The following is a 10861-nucleotide window of genomic DNA, read 5'->3' as shown; positions in this document are numbered from 1 at the left end:
TGTAGTGCGTTTCTGAATTGTTTTATTAAAATGAATCCCTGAAGTTTAAGATGTGAGTGTAGTTGTGGTAAAAGACAGTTTGTACATTCCATGAATACATTATACTCATTTGGGAGGTGTTTTTTTTCCCGAAGGCATTTACAAAAAGTTGTGTCACACTTAAGAAGAAGAGCTAGATGTCATCAAAAGCACTACCCACCCATAGACATGATTAACAGTGTGTAGGGCTTTCATTCATTTTGCACATTTCCTTTATTGACTGAGAAGAGGAAAGTTGGAATGAAAAGTAGCTTAGTAATTGGCCACAAGATGGAGTGATAGCTCCTTAAATGGAGACAAGTGAGGAACCATGTGAACCGCCTGAACTGATCTCGAGACATCATAACCAAAGTCAGTCCTTTGTTTCGCTCAGAAACGTGTGCTGATACAGACTCTACATGTTTAGGGTTTAGTAAAGGAACTTTTATACTGTGATCATGAAAAGGATGAAGACTAATCCAAATAACTGCTGTTGTTGCTCTGCTGTATGAACATGCTTTGGTCTTTGTTGCTCCACCTTCAAAATGAGTTCCTGTTCCTTTAAGGGATCTCTCCAAAATTCACTGTAGTGACGTTGCATATATTCCATATTCAGAGAAAGTCCAGTGGCGGAGTGTGGAATCTCCTACTGCCAGAGCGGTTCTCCTCCGGGTGCTGAGCAAAAAGCAGGTAAGATCATTTCATCATCACTCAAACTTGCTGTTAAGTTCTCGCCAAAACTAAAACCAAAAAAGTACCTGGAATTAACTAACATGTAGACGCTCGCTTCTCAATTTCATTTTGAACGCGTGAGAAAGTTTGTTATTGCTGTTTTTATGTCATGATTGAATTTAACATAAGAGTAGTTACAGCTCTCTAAATGGAACAAGAACTTTATTATCAACTTTAGTAATTGAACAGTTTTTACTTTTGTTTTTACTTTTTATAACAGTTATACTTGCAATAAAAGTGTTTAATTGGTAAAAAATTGTATCAGCTCAGTAAAAACTGACACAGAGCTTCTAAACCCGCTTTTAAAAAGTGCACAATTGTGTATTTTATTTCCTAATTCGTTTTCAAAATGTGGTTTGAGTATTGGAGTCTCGCTGGCTGTCAGCGTGGAAAGCTCTTTTACACTTGCTCCTATGTACAGACCAGGCAGGAAATACATGTGCAGTGAACATCATCTCTTTCTCATAAGGCTAAATGTAGTCACAGGGTCGAGCAATCAACCGTGGGCTTTTACCCACTTTTTTTTTTTTTTTTTTTTTTAACTTCTTTTTATTCTGTCCAGCCAACAGGAACAGTAAGATGCAAGTGCTGGTTCTATTTCTTCACATGCTTTGTAAATTTAGTAAGGGAGGCTTTTAATAGAGACACGAGCATTAGAAAAGCTAGATTAGTCTCAGTATGTCAAACAAAATGTCCCATCATGAGTGTATACAAGAAACCAGGCTTTTTTATAGTGTCAGAATGCTCAGTGCTCTCTGTATTGCTCCATAAACACATCGTGACAGATCTGGTTTTGAAAAAAACGCTGTAAGGAGGAATCTACCTAGCTACCCCCTGAGACTGTTACTTGTGTTTCAGGCTGCCTCACGTTTATTGAATGTCTTTATTGTAATTCCTGTCCACAGAACTTTTTTTTTTCATCATGAGCACAGACAAAAATCCTGAATTTACCTCCCCAGAGGGAGACGGGATGGGTGAGTATCTGATTCCTTGTCTTTAGTGTGAAAGTGTATGCGATCAGGGTGCACACATTTCTCCACAGCTGCCCCCATCCTGCCTGAGAGCACATGACTATAGAGTATTGAAAGCTGAAAGGCTGTATGTGGAGGAATATGTGCAGGCTTCAGCTGATAACAGGCTACACAAAGACCAATTTGTCAATGTCTCAGCAACAGTAAGACAAGGGAGTGGTCTTGCACATTCATTGATCATAAAAATGATTTTAATATTCCATCATTCTGACAGAGAACTGTTGTTTACTTGTTTGGAGCTGTCTTAATGAAACAAAAAGTAACACAAAGTATTTACACATGCATAATGCACGTTGCTTTTTCAGACGTGTGCGGTGATGTTGCAGATGTGAAGTCGCAGGAGGAGGAAGAAGAGAGGGAGGATAGTTCATTCAGTGAGAATGGAATGCAGTGCTCTGAAGGTGTGACGGATCCACGTACGTGTACCCACATACACATGCACTTGGCATTTTTGACATCTTTCCATTACGCTTTGCATTTTAGCCATCGCGCTCAAACCCTTTAGCATTACAGTACTGTTACTTTTTTGTCCTCAGACATTAGAAAAAAGTGTGAAGGACGCTGCTACAGACCCTGAGCTGCTGGGAAAAATGGGTCATCTAGTAAAGTAACTAAGATGAAGTTCTTATTTTTAGTGTGGTAGAATTTTCTCAACCTGTAGGTAGGAGAACAGGGGGGATGGTTGTGTTCATTGACTTTAGTTAATCATGGAAACAAAAAATAGACTGGATGTTAGTTGTTTTTTTTTCAATGTAATATTACCAGCCAGACAGCTTACATATGATGGACAAGATTTACAGAAAAAGATGATGTGGCTTTTAGGTGCTCTAGTTGTCCTTTAGTTGTTCTGAGTCCATTTGTGCTGAGGTATGGCTAAAGGTGCCTTCTTTTTCTGTGTCTGCTGCATTGGTGCTCAGCATTGTGTGTCACTCAGTGCAAAGTGACTTGCAAATAATTCTCAGTGTGTCATATAATCTGCCTTCATCACTGTTTGGGTTGAGTTTGAGCTGTAATGTAAATGCAAGGTCAGCCGAGATCTGGTTTTAACCCCTCGCTGCTGGGTCATGCACTGTATAATTAAACTTCTATCTCCGTTGTATGATGTGATCTTCATATTTTAAAATATAGTGGATATTACTTCACAGAAACTCCTCAGTCAGCCCTTACATCAGACCGGGAGATTTTGCACATTTCTAAACCTCCTAGTTTCATGCATGATATCTTGAGAGTGGAAATTATTTCACTCAGGCTTGTGGCCTTTGTCACGTAATAAAAAAAAAACATGGTGTTGCAGACAGCTCTCCTATTTATTTCTGACTGCCACCCATCTGCCCCGCTGGGTGCACTTCCTAAAGCCCTGCTCAGCGTCTGATGCACAGCCTGCGGTTCACTGCTCTGAGACCCTGGACTCTATATCGGGCCTCTCGGAGCTGTGTGTGTGCAAAGTTTCCATAGCACCTCAGAGCGCTTTCCACAATACAAGGCGCTGCTCTTCAGCTCATCACCATCACCGCCAAGACCACAGTGTGGTTTCTGGATGGAACTGAATACGCTGGGGGGGGGTTGGTTGACACTTAGCAAGAGGCTAGGTGAAAGGTCCTGCAAACCAGGCATCAGGACTCTGTATGACAACAGATGTGGTGCTGAGAAATGTCCATGTCGTTGGGCAGATCCTGGATGGTGTTGAAGTTTGACCTGCAGTAGGTACAGACATGTGGCTGTAAAAATGAACTAGAATTTGTGCTTTGCTGGCTGATGTAGGAAATTAGAGAGGACATTTGATGCAGATTAACGCAGTATTCTGGGTGTTTTTCAGCCTCTGTGACAGAAGCGATAATCAATCTGAAATCTCTCTTTAAAAGCAGATGAGGAATTGGTGTTGTCTCTGAGGCGCCTGCTGCCTCTCTCTCCCCTGCCCTGGTTCTAGTTTCTGTGCATTCAGAGGAAATGCCTTCCCCTTATCTCGAGAACACATCTTCTGAATCTCTTTGTGACACTAAGCATTGGCCCAAATTAAGCTACCCACACTTTGGAGATGTGCTAGTACTAATATCAAACTATCAACTATAAATACAAATGTAGAAGTGAAGATGTGACATTTCTTTTACATTCTGTTTGGAGTCTGATCAAGCTTATTTAGCCCTTTATTTGAAGGTGAGAGCATCAAGTTAAGTCAAGTTTTGTTGATATAGGCCAGAATCATAGATCACAAATTTGCATCAAGGGGCTTAACTAACTGTGCAGCATTACAACACGCTCTGTCCTCAAACAAGGAAAATCTCCCCAAAAAAACTCTGTAATGAGAAAAACTGTTCAGCTGTTGTCCGTGTACCATACATCACTACATTTGTCTTGTCTCTGTAAATCGGTGCTTTTTAATAACTTGTTTCGGTCACTTTATGTGTGTGTGGATCAGCTGTTTCTCCAGATATATTCATCCTTTGCTTCCTCCTTTCTTAGGTGTGATAAAGACTGAGTCTGAGGAAGTGGAAGATAATGAACAGTATCTCAAGCCTGAAAAAGAAAGAGAGATTGTGCCAAAAGAGGAAGCCGAGGGGGCCAGTGAGGACGGGATGGAGGAAGGATTTGATGGGGAGAGGACAGAGGAGGATGATGACGAGGAGAGGGACGGGGAGGGGGATGAAGAGGGAGATAACCTGAATGAGCCGCAGGACCTGTCACTGGTGGACTACCCACGTTTTGACAGCGGGGCCCTGCCAGATGCTCACGCAGCGGCGGCGGCGGCAGCTGCAGAAGGGACTGCAATGGCGCCCCGCATCCAGGCGACAGGCAAGCTCAGCTGTGACATCTGTGGCCTGTCCTGCGTCAGCATCAACGTACTGCTGGTGCACAAACGCAGCCACACGGGTAAGCACAGGAACACAGCTCAAACACCTGACCTCAAATACAACAGTTGTGCAATGATCACACCGTTGATAGCATTGGGAGATAGTGCCTCATATTGACAAGGTCAAGATGCTTGATTGAGTAACTATGATTAAGAACATGCAAGTGTGCATCATACATGACGCACACGTCCTAACCAGTGCTACAGCAGCAGCAAGACGTTGTGAAATATCCTCTGTTATTGTTCAAATATAAAGCACAAGCAATACGTTTTTGATTTGATCGCAGTAACAGATAGGCCAACACATAACAGTACTTCTGCAGACATTATATTGACCTGAATTTTGCAATTCCTGTAATGGCCTGATTAGATATATGTTTCATTTAAGTCTAGTATTCAAATCAAGTGCTGAGAACAGGTTAACAGTATGACAATAATGTTGTGGTTAGTTTACTGTCTACAAAAAAAAAAAAAAAAACTTAGTCAAAGTGTACAAATATAGAGTTGCAGGTCACATCTGCCCACAGGCTATACTGACAGAAAATGAAATATAAAAGTCACAACACAAAAGCTGTCAAAGCATCAAGGTGTCGAGTTGTTGAGCTTTGACTCGTGATGATTACTCTCTGTCTCTTTCTTGCTCCTTCCATCCAGCTCCACTATGACACACAACGCAGCAAAGCAGGTTAAAAAATGAAGATGTTGAGGTTACATTAGTCCTTATCATGGCCATGATCAGTTACACAGTAGCGGGGGTGCGTTACTGCCTTTAAAGGACTGTCTGGTCATATCAGCCGTGATGAGCTGGTTTCAGCAATAACAGACGCATTTTCATTGCAGCTTCATTTTGCTGAAGAGTAGAGTTGAATAGTAGAATATGAAACTCATGAGGCTGTGTTTTCAACATGGGAAGTTAACTGCACAATGTGTTTGGTATCTGTGTGGTATGAGTTGTGAGAACATTGTTTCTAGGTTTGTGACAATCAAAGTGGAGGTTGCCTTGTTCCCTTTTCAAAGATGGTGAATGAGTCTGTGTTTTTTTGCAATTCACTGTAAAACTGGGAACAAGAAAAGGGCTGGCCATTTTAGTAAGTGATAAAAAAAAAACCTCTTTGTTTTTCAAATGATCAATAAAGGAGTTCAAATTTACATTAATGATTCTGTGAACACCACATCGTGTGTTGTTCAGCAGTAATCTACAGCTCAACAAATTAACACAGTAAACCTGCAACCACAGATTAATTATTTGTCATGCGAAATCAAAATATGTTGTGTGACCAGTGAGTTGAAAAGCTGATGTAAAGTAAAAATGTGAAACGTGCAGGATTGTTTTCATGGTGTGTGTGTGTGTGTTTTTTTTTTTTCTTTTGTTTGTTTTTTTTTTTTTTCCCTCACTCAGGTGAGAGGCCATTCCACTGCACTCAGTGTGGGGCCTCCTTCACCCAGAAGGGAAACCTGCTTCGCCACATCAAACTGCACTCCGGGGAGAAGCCTTTCAAATGCCCCATGTGCAGCTACGCCTGCCGTCGACGTGACGCTCTGAGCGGGCACCTGCGCACCCATTCTGGTACCAGTCAGCCGCATACACGCTCACACACTTACAAGTGAAGCTGATATGCAGTGATACTGCGTGCACCTGTGTACAGTATCTTGTTGGTTGGTTTCTCACTCCTTCAAGTTGGTTTCTCACTCCTTTTGATTCTGAATACACGAGGCCTCTGAGCTGGCATGGCTTTTCCAGTAACACCCAGCCGTGCACTCTGATACGGCCACACACATTACATATGACATCTTACTAACCTCTGGAAACTTACTCATTCACTTTCAGTTCACGTGTTTTACCTGCAGATAAGCTGCACAGTCTCTAATATGCATATCATCAGTTTTGTATGAAACCACGTACGTAAGGAAATAATACTCGTTTAGATGTTGTCGATGTTTCATGTCTTAGTGATTAACTGAAACTCCTGCTCACAGTAGAGAAGCCCTTCAAGTGCAACCACTGCAGTCGCAGCTACAAGCAGCGCAGCTCTCTCGAAGAGCACAGAGAAAGGTGCCATGTGTACATTCAGAGCAAAGGCCCCACTGAGAGAGGTGAGCAGCCATCGCACACTCAGCCTTCACTTGCCGCCACTCTCTGATGCTCGCTCACATGAAAACGCAGAAACGTCCTCTGATCTCCAGCATGTCTTTACAGACCACACAAAGACACCGTTCACACACGCACACAGAGCTGTTAATGTAATCAGACCACTGCGCCGTCTTCATGAGCACATTTGGGCATATGCAGCAGGTGCACAATTAAGGCGGTTATTGCTAACAGATTCTGTTCTTATAGCCTCATTAAATTAATGAGCTTATGGCTGTTACCACATCATTACAGATAAATAGGTTATTGCTGCTGTGGTGTGGAGTCACAGCAGTATGAGGACCGCTTCTGGTGTCTGTAACAGCAAAGAGGAAGCCAAGATGTAGGGCAAATGGTTCAGCCCAACCACCCAACTCACACACACAAATACACCCTCTAAGTCTAACCCCCCCCCCCCCCCCCCCCCAAAAAAACAGGCTTTTACATATTGACAGGACAGATGCACGGTTGCATGACACAGACAATGCTCTGCTTCTGTGGTCACCAAATGTCGTAAGTTTATGCCTGATAGTGCCGTAGTGGTGAGGAAGTACATCCTCATCCTGTGGTCTCCTCTCCTGCACTGGTGAAGTAAAAAAGTACCAGGAAGTGAGGTCAAAGGAGCGTCTGATCTCAAATTAATATCTCATTCCTCCCCGGGTGTCTCTGCTTCGAGCAGCTGTGGTTGTTTTTGCAAGAGTTTTTCCTTGACATTACCACCTCAGGGGCTTTGACAGGCGGACAGTTGCCGCTCAATGCACTGCTTTGCTCATGATACTGTTTGATTGAGAAGAGGTCTTCATTTCCTCCTTGCGCTTACTCTCTCACTCTCTTGCTGTCAAGCAGAGGACAGCCACACATCCAGGACTCAGATGGGCACTGAGCGTGCTCTGCTGCTCGACAGGCTTGCCAGCAACGTAGCCAAACGGAAGAGTTCGATGCCACAGAAGTTCACCGGTAAGAGCAGCTAAACGCACAACACAGACACACAGCGGCTGAGCAGAGACACTGACCTCACACACATCAAAGAGAGTTGTGTTGTCATTTTAAAGCAGCTTGCAGTACTGCATTACATTCAAAGAAAGTGCCTGTGTTTTTAGTTTGATTGATAGGTCTGCTTAATTACTACTTTGCTATTTTTGTGTTAATAATCTGTATCTGTAATCTGTATTTTAAAAGTCAACACTTTCTACAGCTATAATACGCTGCCGTCTTATTAATATGTATATAACGTGTGCTTTTCGCTGCCATTTACGCAGAATTCGTGTTTTGTACTGTTCCAAGTTGTCTGTCTCAGCTACATGTCTGTCTGTCTCTTTGCTGGCTTCCATCTCTTGTCAAACAGGAATTGAGGGCAGAACACCTGCCTCATACCTGCACACACCACAGAGTGGTCTCCAATGGCCTAAATTCTCTGGCAGAATTGTGTCATAGGTGGGTATTGGTAAACATGCATGGTTCAATAAATGGATACATGAAAAAAAAAAGAAACACGCACTTGAAACTTTGCCTGAGTGATGAATGATCAAAAGATACCAGTTTCAGTAAATGGCTGACTTGGCACAGTGATTTCCCAAACTTTATGGGCGTTCACGCACAACGATTTTCAATAGTTGGCTCTCACCTTTCTGGTTAAGCCCAACTAGCATTGGGTTGTAGTTTCGCAATTCAAGCCTCAAGCTGCTCGCAAACGAGGGTGTATGGGCAAAAAACCCTCCTACGTCTCTCTATCAGGTTTACAAATGAAGTGAGATCTCAATATGACAACCACAGGGGGAAGGAGAAGTAATGTCTGCAAACCGCAGAGAGAGAAAGAAAACAGGCGGGTGGCGAGAAACGTGAGCAGGTGCCTGTCTGTCTGCAGCTGCACTAGAGGCCTTCCTCTGCTTCTTCTGCTTCCTCTCAGCCCTCTGTCCTCCTCCAAGTTCAGCTGCTGGCTCAGGACTCTCTGATGCTTTAAAGCCTCTTTTGTCCTGTGAACCTGGACCTGGTGTGTTCCCTTTTGTTTTTTTTTGTGTGTGTGTGTGTGTGGGGGGGGGGGGGGGGGCACATTTTTCTCATTGGCCTTGTCCCTTAAAGATCTCTATGAGATTTGTTTTCTATCTGTTTGTAACTATAATAATAATAAGTACTTTACCTGCTGCTTGCTGCCTGTATTATTTCTCTGGTCCTGCTGTTGGATGAAGTATGTGAAACCTTCTCCTGCTGAATCTTGAGTGCTCTTTCTTCTTGTGTTACTGGTCTAGGCGACAATGGTGTCTGCCTGGACCTGAGCTTTAACAGGGAGCTGGTCCACCAATCTGATGTCAAGGACCCTCCGCCGGGCTCCCCGGGGCCAGACGGCCACCATCAGCAACAACCAATCCTCACAGGCCCAGACAGCGACCCAACACCCTCCCACAGGCCCTACCCCATCCCATTAAGTCGCAACGACATTAACCCTATGGGCCTCACCAACGGCCATAAGATGGGCATGTCGCTGCTGGGCCTTCCTCACTCTGCTCAGCCACCCCTCGGCATGGACTCATTCCATACTGACGGCTCCCAGATGTCCCAACCCGCCATGTACAGCTTAGGGCACCTGCTGGGGGGACTGAACCACCAGAACGGTGTCCCTCACCCACACGCCCAGCCCATCCCCTTGCCACCAAAGGAAGCTTTGCGAGTGGTGTGGGCCGACGGGGAGGCGGGAACACTGCCTGGGGCAGTTTATCCCTGTAGCCACTGCAGGGTGATATTCCTGGACTACGTTATGTTCACCATCCACATGGGGTGCCACGGCTTCCGCGACCCGCTCGAGTGCAACGTGTGTGGTCACCGCAGCCGAGACCGTTACGAGTTCTCCTCCCACATAGCCCGAGGGGAGCACCGCCTAGAATTGAAGTAGCTTTCATTCATGCTGATGTTCATGCTTACATACACACACACATATGCTCAGACAGATAACACTGTAGGAGCGTACACACAGATTTACTCATATAAGTAGCTGGTAGTATCAGAAATGAAAGCGTGAAGTAGCAGCTCTTTCTCTCTTTGACTTTTGTGTGTGTGTGTGTGTGTGTGTCAGTGTATGTATGAGTGTAAGAGAGAGAGCTTGAGAGAGAGAGACGTTATAGGAGTGTGACAGTGTCAGAGTGTTCTTAGTCATACTGTACTCATCTGAAAAGATGGCCTGTAAAGTGTTTATGCGGGAGTAATTCTACTTCCTTTTGATACATACATGTGTACTTAATGATCCCTGCTGAAGCCGCTGTTTATAGCAATATGCCGTATAGTCGTTTAAACAGTCAACAAAGCACAAATGAATGCATTTAATGTGTATCTGCTGTTGGTTTTCCTGTTATCTGTGTAAAGGTGTAAAAATAAAAGAGAACTTCTTTTTTCCTCCGTCACACACAGACCTGTACCCTGTTGAGACAAGTGTCTCTGAGAAACACTTGCCTATTTAAAACTGCAGAGAAAAAAAATCCTATTATCTAGAAGGTCACATGTCTCCTTTTAGGCTGTGGTTTTGAGAGAAGTGCAGTTCACGGCTCTGCACCATGTGTTGGTTTCTCACTCCTGAATATTATACTCATTTAGTGCTCCTACTTGTTAGAAATGGCTCACAGTTTGTGCAGAGGCATTTTTTTGTCACACTAAATAGACGTACAGCATATATAGGACTTAGAAAGTTCAAAACTACAGTATGTCTTACAAGGTCAGAGGTAATGGGGATATAAATAAAAGACAAGGTAGGTCTAAATTAAATATAAAGTGCTGCTGATCACCAACAGACAGGTTACAGCTGTTATATGTTGCATTAATTCGATAACAAAGAAGATGAGCTACTATTCTACCACAGTATCTCAGTATTGATATGATCTGAAAATGATCAAATGAGGGGAAATGCCAAATTAGTATTTTTTTGTTTGTTTGTTAGGGGATTGTCTCCTAATTTCGTCACAAGATTAATATCTCACTGTCTCTTCCCCATATGCTGAGGAGATAGATACACGTCAGTGGATCGTGAGTGTCTTCACGCCAGCGTCCATCTGCTGGGTGCAGTGTGGTACTGCATGACAGTGATCTTGACGTGTTTTCCTTGTGTACCCTGGGTCCCAG

At 43.6% G+C, this 10861-nt stretch overlaps 1 protein-coding gene across 5 annotated transcripts; it reads left to right on the top strand.

The window, feature by feature from the left end:
- Positions 1 to 414: 414 nt before the first annotated feature.
- LOC121180268 (zinc finger protein Aiolos-like) lies at positions 415 to 10149 on the top strand. 5 transcript variants are annotated; one of them, XM_041035524.1, is made up of 9 exons: positions 507 to 524; positions 635 to 708; positions 1656 to 1724; positions 2087 to 2197; positions 4242 to 4649; positions 6029 to 6196; positions 6607 to 6723; positions 7601 to 7714; positions 9004 to 10149. In XM_041035524.1, the coding sequence occupies exons 3-9, from the start codon at positions 1673 to 1675 to the stop codon at positions 9642 to 9644; spliced, it is 1611 nt and encodes a 536-aa protein (XP_040891458.1). In that variant the 5' UTR covers positions 507 to 524; positions 635 to 708; positions 1656 to 1672; the 3' UTR covers positions 9645 to 10149. The 5 variants fall into 5 exon arrangements, with proteins under 5 accessions (XP_040891462.1, XP_040891459.1, XP_040891460.1 ...); XM_041035528.1 differs by having other exon boundaries at positions 415 to 708; positions 2087 to 2182; XM_041035525.1 differs by having other exon boundaries at positions 417 to 708; positions 7604 to 7714.
- The last annotated feature ends 712 nt before the right edge of the window (positions 10150 to 10861 follow it).

This window comes from Toxotes jaculatrix, chromosome 4 (genome assembly GCF_017976425.1).
Source record: "Toxotes jaculatrix isolate fToxJac2 chromosome 4, fToxJac2.pri, whole genome shotgun sequence".
NCBI lineage: Eukaryota > Metazoa > Chordata > Actinopteri > Toxotidae > Toxotes > Toxotes jaculatrix.
Note: the sequence above shows the minus strand (reverse complement) of the source record. Positions and strands in the feature narration are given on the sequence as shown.